The following is a 14,669-nucleotide window of genomic DNA, read 5'->3' as shown; positions in this document are numbered from 1 at the left end:
CTAAAGTGGTAGAGCTCATGCTTAGTCTGGGTTCAATCCCCAGTAACTCCGTTAAAAATAAGTATATAAAACCTAGTTACCCACCCCAATAAACCGAAACAAACAAAAAGGATTAAACCCTTTTGGCAGAGTGCCAGGTGCCTAATAAGTGCTCAATGCTTGTGAGCTATTACTGTTAAACTTGTAGCCGGTTCTGAGGGAAGTCCCAAGAAAACACCGGAAATCCTGAAAAGGCTAAATTACAGCGCAGTTTGAGAACCACACCTCAGGCCAACGCAGACTCAGGACCTACGCGCGGGCCAACCGGCCTACGTGAAAAACGTCCCACTCACCTTCCCTTCTAGACCTCAGGCCGGCTCCTTGGTCAGGGCTGAGTTAACTGGTTTTCCTCAGGGAAACATGAGGAGAGACTTCCTAAGGCCAGCCGGCGGAGGCAGCTTTCCCGATAGAGTGTTAGGGTGGCCTACTGGAAGCACTAGGGATGGACTCCTCGACTGTCCAGCTACCTGGAGCCCTCGCCGAGGTGAGGCAGGAATACCCGCCGCCTTGGGCCTGGGGTGCGTCCCTCCTGCCGCCCGCGTAGGTGGTGGGGGAATCAGCCGCCAGCGAGCGCACCTTGGCCGGGGCGGGGCCAACGCAGGCCCCGCCCCGCGCCCGCTGGACGCACTGAGGCCTCACAGCCAATCGGGAAGCGCGGAGCAGGTTCAAATAAAGACGGCGGGTGAGCATGGCGTCACCTCTAGGGTCCGGGAGGTGATCGCCTAGCGTTATGCTTTGAAGATGTGGCGGGTGAAAAAACTAAATCTTAGCCTGTCGCCTTCGCCCCAACCGGTGAGTGGGAGGGCCTCATGGAGAGAGAGAGCGAGCGAGCTGTGCTGGGGTTTCGGGGCCGAGGCGCTGGCAGTGCCGAGCGTGGTGGAAAGTTGGGTCCAGCCTGGGGCGGGGGGTGGGGGGCGTGTGGAGTCTTTCTGGTCCTGATGTTCGGAGGACTGGGGTTGGAGCCTACTCTGCTTATTGCTAGTGAGCTTCTTAGGGAGGGAGGAGAGCTTCTTAGGGCAGGCTGGCAGAGCTCAGGCTTTATCACATTTTCTCTTTCTTAGGGAAAACCAGCTATGAGAACACCTCTCCGAGAACTTATCCTGCAGCCTGGTGCCCTCACCAGCTCTGGAAAAGGGCCCCCTATTGGGGGATCCTCGCCAACCCCACCACTGTGCAAACTGGGGTTGCAGGTGAGATTCGCCTGCCCAGCTAGCTTCTCGACTGGGCTCTTTGCCGAGGCCAAGAGCTCAGAGGAACAGAGTGCCAGGGCTTGAACGTAATTAATAACGGTAATGAAGTTTTCTACCTCGGTGACATCCATTTACAGCTATTCAGGCCAACAGAGAGATGCCCTGGGGTGGTTAGAAGAAATCCACTGAGAACCGGCACCTCTATTTAGCTGTGAGTTTTTATCACCTCCTCCCTACTTCAGTCTATCAAAGTGATAGAAGTACTATCACTTTGACTAGTGGTCTCCCTCTAATAGGGATTCACTTATGGAGAAGTCAGCTGCAAGAATGAGAGGTAGTCAAAACTCCTCAGGGGTCAAGTTGCACCACTGGAAGGCAGGTCACTTGGGCCACCATAGTTTAGTTCCCCTTTTAGAATTGCCCTCACTGAGTTGTACTTTTGTGAAAGGTCTTGAGAGAAATGAGGATTGACTATACATTTCTCTGCATGCTGCTTTTCTCATTAGTAATGTGGTTTAAATTCTTCCATGTCAACTGGCGTAGAAATAATTCATAAGATACTATAGTATGCATGAATCATAATTTATTCATAAATGGTCATTTATTTTTCCACTTTTTTTGCTTCTACAAACAATGCTAACATAAATATCTTTGTACTGATACTTTTATTTCAATGAGATACATTTTTAGGAGTTGGATTATTGGTTTGAAGAAAAGATATTTTTAATTTTAATAAATTTTGCCAGATCACTATCTAAAATAGCTATTAGAATTCATATTTTCTCCAGCATTATATGAGGATATCCATTTCCCCACATCACCTCATGTAAGTCTAATTTTTTCTTTTTTTCTTTCTTTTTTTTTTTTTTTTTTGGTAAATAATTGGTCTTTTTAGCTAAAGCTTCTAAAATAGTTTTGTTTTCCTGATAGTTCAGAAATTTTATTGTTTCTTGTCAATCCTGCTTGGAACTTGGTGAGACATTTCATTATGCAAACTCAGCTCTTTCTTTACCTTAGAGAAATTTTCTTCTAATACTTGTTAATCAGTGCCTCACCTGTACCTGTTCTCTTTTCTCCTGGAACTTCTTTTATTCACATGTTAGGTTTGCTGGATTTAGCTTCCAATTCTTTTAGCTTTTCTCTCAGATTTACATTTCTTTTTATTTTTGTTTTTAAGATATTTCTCCCACTTGATTGTCCAGGCCAGTAATTCCAGTCTCAACTCTGATCATCCTCTTTCAATTCATATTACTGAAATTTTTTGTTTAAAAATTATATTTATTATTTCCAGAACATCTTTGTGTATATGAGTTGTACTCAGATCTTCTTACATATTCATATAGTTTTTGGTTCAAATAGTCATGTGTTTCTTCCATCAGCTGTGTTTTGGTAGGGTCTACCTTTCCTAACTATCTTAGGTTTGTCCTTTCTCTGGCTACTAGGTCCACTTAAGTACATTCCTATTTTCCTTCATGTTCATTGAGTCTCAGGACTAGCAACCCTACATGTGGTAGAGAGTGCAGTGGTCTTTGTCCCTGTGAACCAGCAGCAGGGAGCTTGTCAGTCCCTTATCTGGGCACACCAGGAAGAGGTCTTTCTGATCTTCATTATCCTCTGCTAAAAAGGCTAGAACTCTTCAAATCCCAAGAGTTGAATGGCTTCAAGCCATGTGTTCAGGACACCCTCAGCTTTCGGGGCTAAGGAGACTAACTAGGTCACTGGCACAGGTTGATGCTGCCCTTTCTCCCTAGGGTCCATGGATCTCTGTGGGCCAAGTGCTCTCTAACTCTAGTCCCCAGTTTCTCATCTGCTCCAAAAGGAAGAAAATCTTATACCAACTCTAGATTTTGACAGAACTTGACCCAGGGACCCTTCCTACCTAGTCCCATAGAAGTGAATTTGAGTTAGGATTGGAGAAGAGTGGGGTCACTTTCAAGCTACCATCTCCCCATGGTATGGATAGATTATCTTAGCCTTGTTTATACTGTGACCTGTTCACTTGGAAGGACCCCAAAGGGCTTCCCAGCTTTTGTACTAGGTCTCTGTAGTAAGTAGCAAGTCTTAGCCAACTTTTTACCTAAGCAAAGGTAATGAGAACTCTTTCCTTTTTTGAGTTCAGACAGTATCCTGCACCCATAATTGTACTTTGAGAACCAGAATTGACTGTCTTAGTCCACTACTTTTGTTTCTGTTTGCAGGAAGACAGCAACAACTTATCTCCACTGGATTTTGTCAATGCTAAGAAGATAGACTCCTCTTCAGAACAGTTCAGCCATTCCTCAAAGTGGCTTGAAGCTTGTCAACATGAATCAGATGAGCAGCCCCTAAATCTGATGCCCCAAACCAACTCTACTCCCAAAACATCTGAGGAAGCTGTAGACCCACTGGATGACAATGTGGATAAAACCATGGTCCTTGTGCCGTCTCCAGGGGGGCAGCAGCAAGACATTATACTTGAGGCCCATTTAGATGCCGTGGCAGAGACAAACAGCTTCTCTCTAGATGGGCCCTTGAGGCCAGGAGACCTGCTGAGAAAGGAGGTGGCACCCTGCAAGGAAGACAACTTTTCAGAAATTGTTCCTGCTATGAGTGAGAAACCTATATTTCAGGATCCTCCATCTCATCTCTTAGAGTACCCACCAAATCCCTGTTCTGAGCAACAGCTACACTGCTCCAAGGAAAGCCTGAAGGACAGTAGAACTGAGGCTGTACCTGAGGACGTAGTCCCTTCTGAAAGTAATGCTTTCTTGCCTTCTGTGCTCTGGCTTTCCCCTTCAACTGCCTTAGCAACAGATTTTCCTGTCAGTCTTGTGGACCCAGAGGAGGAATTTGTAGAGCACAGAGCTGTAGAGGAGAGAGAAATGAGCTTTCCCACACTCCCCGAGGAGGCTGAATTGGGAGATCAAGCACCTATCTCAAATATGGAAGATATTCCATCCACATGCCTGACCCCAAATCCAGGAGAAATGGAATCTCAGGCAGCTTCAGGGCCTGCCATGGAAGATGCTGGTAGGATTCCCATCTCTGATACAGGGCCTTGGATGTCCCCCCTGGCCTGGCTGGAAAAGGGTGTAAATACCTCTGTCATGCTGGAAAATCTCCGCCAGAGCTTATCGCTTCCCTCTGCATTTCGGGATGCTGCGATTGGTACTACCCCTTTCTCTGCTTGCTCAGTGGGGACTTGGTTTACTCCCCCAACACAACAGGAAAAGAGTACAAACACATCCCAGACAGGCTTGGTGGGCACCAAGGACAGTACTTCTGAGACAGAGCACCTCCTGTGGGGGTAAGTGTCCCTGTATCTTTGTGCTCCAGGGCTTCATTCACCTTGACCTGCCTCTCCCATCCCTTTCCTTTCTTCTTCTCATGTTCTTCTCTTCCTGCTGCAGCCGTCCTCCGGATCTGACTGCCCTGTCTCGACATGACCTGGAAGATAACCTGCTGAACTCTCTTATCATTCTGGAGATTCTCTCCTGCCAGCTGCGGGACTGGAAGAGCCAGCTGACTAGCCCTTGCCCAGAAGTTCAGGACAGCAGCGCACAGACTGACACCCCTCCCAGTGGGGTAAGAAGTTTCCTCCCAAAGTGTGGAGGATCCCAGTGAACCCTCTTAGAATATATATTAAAGTTAAGGGTCTGGAAAATCCCTTAGAGCTGTGGGTACTCACTGTACCCCTGGGGTACATCAAAACTTTCCAAGGAATGCAAGCAAGGAAAGTTTTAGAGGAATCAGTTTCTAGATCTTTGTCTTCCAAATGCACTCTTTACTAATTTTCTTCTTTCCTACTTCCCTTTTCTCAGTTGCCCTTGCCCACTTTACTGAGTTTACTAAAAAAGGAGCATATTTCTACCTGTCCTGAATCTTACGTTGTGAAGGGATAGCATTCAAAGGACAAGAGAAAATATTTGTACACATGCTGAGAAAGCAATTGACTGCAATGATTTTGTAACATGGCATTTTTGCATGCTTTCAACAAAATTGAAGGAGTTGACTTTAATTATGTCAGTGGATCATTAAAATTTTTTGATGGAGTTCACTACAAGATTTTTGGCATATATCTCCAAAGGAGCACCTAGAATTGGGTGGCATGCCTTCTTTCATTCCTACTTATTACCATTATTTATGTGAAGAAGTTTTCTCACAAAATTTTACATCTATAAAAATGGACAATAGGCATAGAATTGTTGCTGAACCATGTCTTACTGTAGGAATTATAGTAATCCACAGACACATGAACTAGTAAGTGGAGGGAAGCTCCATCCATTTCATTAATAGGTGATTCCCAATAAAATTTTACTGAGTATTTTTATGATTTTATTAAAAATTATATTATTACAGTGATTAGTATACAACTGATGGAAATATTTCTTCATTCAAAAGAAAATTTTTTACTTAATGTCTTATGGTCAGGGAAACTTAAAAAGAATTTTAATTTAAATTTAGATGAACTTTTAAAAATTTCTATTCTTTTTTTTCTGATTTTTTTATTGAAGTATAGTTGATGTACAATGTTATATAAGCTACAGATGTACAGAACAGTGATTTATAATTTTTAAAGGTTATAGTCCATTTATAGTTATTATAAAATATTGGCTGTATTCTCCGTGTTGTACAATATATCCTTGTTGTAGAGATATTAATTAATAATAGACTTTAAAATGTAAAAATATATTACATTAGGCTAAAATTCTGAGAGGATTAAAATTAGAGGTTCAAAGGGAAACGGGGACGGTATAAAATTTCTGACTGTTAAAGAAGAGCTTGTTCATGTAATTTTTAAAGGTATCAAATAGTCTTCAGTCATTATGGTATATGTCATATTTATACCATTGGGTATATTTATACCATTGTGTATATTTATGAGTGATTTAACAGTTCTATTTCAAACTATCAATATTTATAATATGGTGGAAATTATGGCCTTTGTAACAATTTAAACTTAAGGATACTCACTCTTTCAAAATTACTGTAGGAGATATGAGAGGGAACCAGTTTAAAGACTTTTTCTAGAGGACTCTAGCTTTGATGACACAGGCCAAGGAAGTAAGGGAACGTGTCAGGAAGGAATTGAGAGCCTGAGTGTTCTGGCTGTTGAGGTAATAGGTGGCTGCTACTAAGAAGAGATGGTCTCCCAAAACCCAAGACCTCCTTTGGATTGAAAATATCCTCAAAATAATGACTTTACCTTTTGCCAAAATCCTGGAAGCCATAGGCTCATCATTCTTCTGGCTGCTCAGTTTCTTTCCTGTGTTATCTTATTTTTGTATCCTTTCCTCTTGTCCTTGACTTTTTCGCCATCCCTGTGTTGGCCTTATATCCTCTTTCCTTGAAGCTTGCCAAATCCTTTTGGAGACCACTGAAGCAGAACCAAAGAGAGGAAATGACAGAACCTTCAGCCATTCCCCATCACAGAGCCAGGTCCTTGCTGCTTGGCTGCCTCATTCACACTAATCTCATCACCTGCCTGACTGCCCAGCTCTGAGCAGTATGTGTGCCCTGTCCAGGGCTCAGGGGGCACTCTTTGCACAACACAGCAGGAACTGATGACTGCTTTGCTGAGGAAAGGAGCAGTGAACTCCAAGAGATCTGCCCCCTTAAATCCAGACTGCCGCAACATCATGACTCAGCACTGCTGCTCCAGCGCTAGGCTTTTTCATAGATGATGGCTGCCTTGCAGCAGTAAGAAAAGCTTCCCACTTTTCTCTCAGAACTTCAGAGTCTTTCTGTGGTTCTGCAGCCTTTTAGATTATACTTATCTATGCTACATATCACACTCAGCTTTCATCTGACCCAAGATAATGAACAGACTGTTAGAGAGTAAAGTAATAAAAATGAGTAAGAAATGTTAGAGAACGTTACCATTATTGGTAACCAGAGAAATGCAAATTGCAACAATAAGATGCTATTTTCTTCTGACAAAATAGGAAAGAATGAAATAGATAATGGTGATAAGCATTGTCCTATTGTCAGTAGGGTATAAATTGGTTCAATCTTTTTTGAAGGCATTATAGGACCCTTAAAGCAGTCCAGACTTTTTGACCCAGTAACTCCACTTCTAGGGATGTATCCTAAGGGAAAAAAAATTCTGTATAAAGATAACTTTTTTTAAATAATGAAAAAAAAAATGGTGCACCCATAAGATGGGATATTCTACAGTCATTTAAAAGTAGATTTATGAAGAGTTTTTAAAAAGATGGAAAAACAAGTTTAATGTAAGTTCATGATTTTTAAAGAAAGGAAATCCGAATTCACATAATCGCTGGGAGGCTTTGGTGTAAGGTAAAATATAAGCAGAAGTTAAAAATGGGTGGTTCTCCACTTTGATAGTTCCCCCTAAAGCACATGGCTGCTCCAATAAGGAGAGTGAATATAAACTCAGGGCTAAATAACATTAGTATAATAAAATTGAGTAATAAAAGCAGGACCTCAAATTTATTTATATATTATAATCTCAATTATGGTTTTTCTTAAGCATTACTCTTTCATCAAATCTAAGACATTATCACTATTAAGATGCATACTCATTTAAAATATAAAAAGATAATCATCTTAGAATTTACTGAATATGGTCATTTCTTTCTAAATCAGTAGTCTACAACTTTTTTTTCCCCCGACTCTTGAGTAAAGTAACATACTCATCAATTAATAGCAAATCCCAATAGCAAGGAAATCTGGTGTGGAAGTGTATTAAAATATTTTAGGGTGGGTGCTATAATGTTGGTTAAAAACTACTGCTTCTAGGTGGTGAAATTATTAATGATTTCTTTTTCTATTTTATTCACTTTTCTATTTGTAAAACTTTAAAATAAGTATGCATTATCCTTATAATCAGAAAAAAAATGTTGCTTTAAAAAGGAATTTTTTTTACCTATCTCTGGATTTTTTTTCTGACTTGGCTTCTGTGTCTCAGTGAGTGGGAGGGGGAGTGAGCTGCTGGTAGTGCATGTAGCCTATGCAAAAGGAACAATTCTCTTTCTCCGGCTAGGTGAGTAAGAAACCCCAGCATCTTCAGGAGCGCCAGGAGATTGGACAGGCTCTGCAACAGGCCAGGAGTGTCATGGTAAGTGTTGATTGACCTTATACCATTGCTAGGTCTCCTGGGAAGATCAAGAATGGAGACTCGAGGGTGGTTAGCAGATGGTGGTACTCAGCTGTGGCAGTTGGGAGAAGCAGAAGTGAGATTTCCTTTTGTTAAGAACATCTCTTCCTTATTGGAAGCTTGAAGTTGGGGTGCATGGCTTTCCTCCCCAGGGTCCCTACTTACTTCCGGCTTAATGACTTTATCTGATCTAGCCCAACCATCTTTCCCTCTACAGCAGTCATGTGTGCTGGTCTCTAAAGAGCTGATATCCTTGCTTCACCTATCTCTGTTACACTTAGATGAAGATAGAACTACTCTGAGTCAGGAGGTAAGCAGCATGATGAAGAAAGAGGCCTCTGTTGGGACTGAAGTTCAGCCAAATAAAGGAACCAGACACAGCATCTGATTCTTATCTTGTAGTCTCTGCATGCAGAAACCTTGGTCTCCTGCTGTTTTGATGTGTTGAAGAAGTTGAGGGCAAGGCTCCAGAGTCTCCAAGCAGAAAGGGAGGAGGCAAAGTGCAGGGAGGAAATGGCTCTCAGAGGCAAGGATGCGGTAAGATGTCAGTCTTTCATTCCTAGATGTGAGAGGTTTCTTCCCAAGGGTTCCTATGGGAATACAAATTGACTTGAGACATAGATGGGTGGCTGAAGAACTGCCTGCCCTGGGGAATAATGACCTAAACTCCCGATGTGATGGATAGTTGTGTCTTTTTGTGTTGTTTCCTTCCTCTGCCAAGGATGTCCTCACAACCTCTTCTCTAAACAGGCAGAGACAGTGTTAGAGGCTTTCTGTGCACACGCCAGCCAGCGCATCAGCCATTTGGAACAGGACCTGGCATCCATGGGGGAATTCAGAGGCCTTTTGAAGGAGACCCAGACCCAACTGGTAACTGAGAGCATTTTCCCTCCTGAGATACATGCTGATACATGGGGAGGATGGTCACATACCCCCTCTTCCCTGTATCCAGCGGGAAGGGCCCCTCCATCAGCAATCCTTCTTGTGTAGGTGGGGCTTCATACTGAGCAAGAAGAATTGGCTCAGCAGACAGTGAGTCTTACTTCAGCCTTGCAACAGGACTGGGTGTCCATGCAACTGGATGTGAGTATTTGGGGCCATTATACTACTCCTGAAATCATAGCCAGTCCCGTTAGGAGCCTGTCTCAAGTGTGCTTTACTGACCTATTTGCTTTCCCTATTAGTATGTAACATGGACAGCTTTGCTGAGCCGGGTTCAACAACTCACAGAGAAATTCACAGCCAAGAGCCGGCAGATCCTGCAGGAACGTGATGCTGCAATTGAGGGAAAGCAGCAGGTACAAACCAGAAGTGGATACTGCTTAGGCCTGGTTTCCTCCTTGTCTTCAGAAGGCCTTTCTGATGCGTGGTATCATTAGCCTCTTCCCCTGGACCTGTCTTCTTTCCACCTGTGTTTTTTGAGACCATCTAGTCCCTTTGCTGTAACACAGCCTTGGACCCAGTTGTTTCCTTTGCCCTTCAGCACCTTTTCAGCTACTTTCCTCCTGTTTCTACCTTTTCCTGAGGATCAGCCTTATTTGCTGCAGTGTTGTTACCCCAGAACAAGGTGGTTTACTGTCCTGTTCAGAAAGAGAATCTGGACTAAGTCTTGGGACTCTTGATTCAAGAAGAAATGTGGGAGGAAAATGTCTTTTTTCTCTAGGTTTCCAGAGAGCTAGAACAAGTCTCTTCACGTTTAAAAGACTGCAAAGGCCAAATAGAACAACTAGAGTTGGAAAACAGTCGCCTGGCAACAGGTGTGTGTGTGTGTGTGCATGTGTGCATGTATGCAAGCATGTATACCTTGATAAGACTGAGGTTTGGCAGTAGAGCAAGAAGGTGCTCTAGAGCACTTGTTTTGGAGCAGAAGTGTGGGGAGGTTTGGGCCTGGTGACCACGTGGTGTCATTAGGATGCTTTTGGTCTAGATCTCCAGGCTCAGCTGCAGATTCTGGCCAGCATGGAGAATCAGCTAAAAGACCTACAGAGTCAGCATGCCCTTTGTACCCAGGACCTGGCCATGAAGGATGAGTTGCTCTGCCAGCTTACCCAGAGCAGTGAGGAGCGGGCTGCTCAGTGAGTTCCTCTCAGGTTATTGTGGCAGTAGGCGCCCAGGATGTAGGACCAGTGGGATCTAACACGACGTTTCTGGCAGATGGCAAAAGGAAGAGATGGCCCTAAAACACATGCAGGCAGAGCTGCAGCAACAACAGGCTGTCCTGGCCAAGGAAGCGCAGGACCTGAAGGAGACCCTGGAGGTAAGGAAGATGGCTTGCAGCAAGGGATCTGGCAGGAGTGTGACTCTTTTCTGATGGTATTGAAGTGAAGTTTGAGACTGTGGACTGGAAAACATTCTGTTCCCAAGACTCTAAAATCTTCCCACTTAGACGCATCCCACCCCCCACTCCCCATCCTCCTTCCTTCTCCTGTCTCCCCAGTTTGCAGAACAAGAGAATCAGGTTGCTCACCTGGAGCTGGGCCAAGTTGAGTGTCAGTTGAAAAGCACTTTGGAAGTGCTTCGGGAGCGCAGCCTGCAGTGTGAGGACCTCAAGGACACTGTGGAGAACCTAAAGTAAGATCTCTACCTTTCTGTGCTTCCCCCTTAGTGCTTATTTTTCTGAGGGCCACTTCTAGAAGCTAAAGTCTTCAAGAAGGGAATTGTGAAAGGGTCCGAGAGCCTCTTGTTTCCTTCTTTGAATGTAACTCTGAGTTGGGATTTGGAGAGATGTACAGAGAAGGTCATCTGGTCTTTGGCTGTCTTTTCTGTTCCTTCCTTATCTCAGGGCTAAACTGGCCAGCACCATAGTAGAGAAGCAGCAGCAGGACCTGAAGAAGACACACCAGTATTCCCAAGAGCTGGGGGTGCTGACTAAGCAACTGCATAGTCTGATTCTCTTCCTACAGACAAAACTAAAGGAGGAGGTAGGATCTGGGGCTTCCATCTCTTCCCTTCCAGTTGTATCTTTGAATAAAGACGGTTTTATCTCTTCCTTCCCAGTCTATATACCTTTTATTTCCTTTTCTCGTCTTACTGCATTAGCTAGAACTTTCCCTACAATGTTGAAAAGGATAGAATCCAATTGAGAGAGACAGACTGAAGGGTCATCCATGTAGAAGTGGATGTTTTTATGAAGCTCCCGAGGTGGGACCACTTGAGGTATGGATTAGTGTAAAAGGGGCTAAGGATGAACCAAAAGGAATTAAAGAAAGACCTGTGGCTAGAGAGAAGAAATAACCAGAAAGATATGAGTCCTACCTCTGGAGAGAGAGCCATGTCCCAGATGCTAAGAAAATGAAGTTTCTAAAACAACATGGTCATCGGTCATCAAATAGGTCAGGTAAAATAAGAGCTGAAAAGTGTCCATTGCATTTGAAAGTAAGGGTGCCATTAGTTTACCAAATAATGAAAACTTTGGTGGAATGATGGAGCAGAAACCTGAGTGTAGTGGGCCAGGGAATCAATAGATGGTGAGAATTTTAGGCAAGAAATGTAGGGTTTTTTTCTTTGTTTGTTTGTTTGGTTTTTTTTTTTTTAAATTGAAGAGAAAGAGAAGCTAAAAGGGTATTTAAGGTAAGAAGAAGGTTTTTTTTTTTTTTTTTAATTGCTGTTTTAGTGGAAGAGAATTAAGTTCAGGGAAAGGAGCTAATGGAGATGTTGAGGATAGAGAAGAGGTAATAGAGCAGCATTCTAGACGAGATGGCTGGTGAGTACCTGGAAGTTCAGGGAAATCACTAACCCTGAAAAGAAGCTGACCTTTTTTTCTTCTTTGCCCTTAGGCTGAACCAGAGACCCTCCCGATAAGCATAGCCTGTACTCCTTCCCAGGAACACCCTCTGCTCACCGACAGTGCCTTCCTGGGCAGCATCTTGACAGCAGTGGCAGATGAAGGTTAAAGGCCCTGGAATTGAGGGGTGGGAAAGTTGTGACCCTGCTCCTGATATCTGCAGTTGTTGAAGATGCCCACCAACAGACCTATGTCTCCCTGGTTTCTGTTATGATGGATCCTTTACTGGGTTATCAGAGGAGCCCTCAATCATGGTTGGTTTTTGTTTTAGAGCCAGAATCAGCTCCTGCACCCTTGCTTGGAAGTGACAAGAGTGCTTTCACCAGAGTAGCATCAACGGTTTCCCTTCAGCCTACAGGTTAGGATGGGCTCCAGGGATCCTGCCTCATTTCTAGATCTGGTAGTGATGATAAAGACTAAAGCAGTGAGAGGCGCTTTGCTCTAAAAACCTCAATTCTACCTGGGCTCATTTCATTCCTGCCTTTTGGGATCTGTAATATTCCGGACGGTCAAATCTGGTGGGTGGGGAACATGGATAAGAGTTGTGGAAGTGATGGCTACATACTCCTTCCTTTTAGAGCTAAAGGGCTCTACCTCTATCTAGTACTTTCTCTTTTAGAAACCCCAGGCATTGAGAAGAGCCTGGAAGAAATGAGTACTAAGACTCTGGAGCTCCAGAGCCTGTGTTCCCTGCTGCAAGAGTCCAGAGAAGAAGCTGTCAGGACTCTGCAGCGGAAGATGTGAGTGGAGGGCAGTCTTGTGAGGGGGGCGGGTCAGGTGAGCAGCCCCTTATGTCAAGGGCCCAGCCAGCCCTCAGGGGCAGAGGAATAATGCTAAATTCTTCCCTCCCCTAGTTGTGATCTGCAGGCTCGGCTGCAGGCCCAGGAAGAACAGCATCAGGAAGCCCAGAAGGCAAAGGAGGCGGACATAGAGAAGCTGAACCAGGCCTTGTGCTTGCGCTACAAGGTGAAGGAGGGGCCTGGAAGTGAGGCGATGAAGAACTGGGGCAGCTATGCAGGCCCACTGGGAGCCGTTGTCTCTCCAGGAATCTGGGTGGTGGGGATTTTCCAACCATTGCCCTAGTTTTGTTCTTTCTGGGGTCAGACATTTCACATGTTAGGGAATCAGCTACAGGCTGATCCATCTCCCCGGCTGACCTAGAAGTCAGGAACTCCCGCAGAACTCTCAACACTGAAATGTGCCAGGCCTGACATAGCCCTAGCGGAAGAACTGGGTGTCATCAAGTGGTATCCCTTGGGCAGAGCATTGGTCAGACACTAAATCCTGTCTTCTGGCAAGGGCTGCAAAGAAACCAGCTTTCCTGCTGCCTTCTTACCTCCCTTTCCCTCACAGAATGAAAAGGAGCTCCAGGAAGTGATACAGCAGCAGAACGAGAAGATCCTAGAGCAGATAGACAAGAGTGGCGAGCTCATAGTATGTGCATCATGATGCCTGGCATTTGCCTTCTATGTCACTAGTAGCCAGAATCCCAGATGTGGGAATTGGGTCCTCTGGTCTACCCTTATTCAGCACATGGGATAAGGATAGAGAGGACCTCTGAGGGCTGCTGGATACCTCTCCATTCTCATCCCCAGAGCCTTAGAGAAGAGGTGACCCAGCTCACCCGCTCACTTCGGCGTGCTGAGACAGAGACTAAGGTGCTTCAAGAGACACTGGCAGGCCAGCTGAACCCTGACTGTCAGCCCATGGCGACTAACTGGATCCAGGAGAAAGTGTGGCTCTCCCAGGAGGTGACTCAGAGTTAACAGAAGAGCTGGGCAGCTAGAGGGAACCCCACGCTATGCCCCTACTGATCTGGACATATCTATAGGTGGACAAGCTGAGGGTAATGTTCCTGGAGATGAAAAATGAGAAGGCAAAACTGATGGTCAAGTTCCAGAGCCATGTAAGAATTTCCATGCCATTCCAGGGCCATTTCCCGTCACCACTAGCAAGTGCCCTGCCATATTTTCCTTCCCCCACAAGCTATGTTCTTTTAAGCATAGCACTTACGCACCCTATTTGCTTCTTAGAGAAACATCCTGGAAGAGAATCTGCGGCGCTCTGACAAAGAGTTAAAGAAACTAGATGACATTGTTCAGCATATTTATGAGGTAAAGGGGAGGGAAGGAGTTGATGCAACTAAGGCACTTGGTATAGGCCTGGCCCCAGAGGTACTGATGAGCATAGCTCTGGTTCCCAGCCTGTGCTGACAGCTGGCCCTGACTCACTGTTGCAGGCTTCTCTGTGGCTTCCATTTTCTCCCCTCTAACTCAGTGGGTGCTTCTAAGGGCTGGGAGCCTTGGGCCTTCGGCCTGTGACCCTGAGCTGCCTTTTCTGTATCTCTCCCCAGACTCTGCTGTCCATCCCAGAGGTCGTGAGGGGTTGCAAGGAGCTACAGGGATTGCTGGAATTTCTGAGCTAAGAAACTGAAGGCTGGAATCTGTGTCACCGATTTTACCTGCAGTACTCCTTTACCCCAACACCAGACCAATTGGCATAGAGCCAGCTATGTTTAATGCTATTTAAATAAAGTATATTTCATGTATTTCTTCAA

General features: G+C 44.6%; 1 protein-coding gene and 1 long non-coding RNA gene across 6 annotated transcripts in view; one reads left to right on the top strand and one right to left on the bottom strand.

Moving 5' to 3' along the window:
• Nucleotides 1-469, bottom strand: part of LOC123617799 (uncharacterized) — a 29,164-nt gene extending 28,695 nt beyond the window's left edge. For all 3 annotated transcript variants that reach the window (XR_006726044.2, XR_012499553.1, XR_006726045.2), the window contains exon 1: nt 333-469. This is a non-coding gene — a long non-coding RNA (uncharacterized LOC123617799). The remainder of the gene's footprint in view (nt 1-332) is intronic.
• On the top strand, nt 391-14,669 carry SPAG5 (sperm associated antigen 5). Of its 3 annotated transcripts, none has more exons than XM_074343119.1 (24): nt 391-523; nt 1,101-1,229; nt 3,428-4,515; nt 4,619-4,793; nt 8,215-8,289; nt 8,546-8,638; nt 8,731-8,865; nt 9,079-9,198; nt 9,319-9,411; nt 9,513-9,626; nt 9,992-10,085; nt 10,256-10,403; nt 10,483-10,585; nt 10,766-10,899; nt 11,111-11,249; nt 12,105-12,216; nt 12,384-12,470; nt 12,732-12,852; nt 12,967-13,078; nt 13,466-13,546; nt 13,708-13,863; nt 13,944-14,018; nt 14,146-14,226; nt 14,466-14,669. In XM_074343119.1, exons 1-24 carry the CDS (start codon nt 482-484, stop codon nt 14,535-14,537), a joined length of 3,579 nt encoding a protein of 1,192 aa, XP_074199220.1. In that variant the 5' UTR covers nt 391-481; the 3' UTR covers nt 14,538-14,669. The 3 variants fall into 3 exon arrangements, with proteins under 3 accessions (XP_074199220.1, XP_045374992.2, XP_074199221.1); XM_045519036.2 differs by lacking the exon at nt 391-523 and adding an exon at nt 636-831; XM_074343120.1 differs by lacking the exons at nt 391-523; nt 1,101-1,229 and adding an exon at nt 636-831.

This window comes from Camelus bactrianus, chromosome 16 (genome assembly GCF_048773025.1).
Source record: "Camelus bactrianus isolate YW-2024 breed Bactrian camel chromosome 16, ASM4877302v1, whole genome shotgun sequence".
Taxonomy (NCBI): domain Eukaryota; kingdom Metazoa; phylum Chordata; class Mammalia; order Artiodactyla; family Camelidae; genus Camelus; species Camelus bactrianus.
This window is presented reverse-complemented; position numbering and strand designations above follow the sequence as displayed.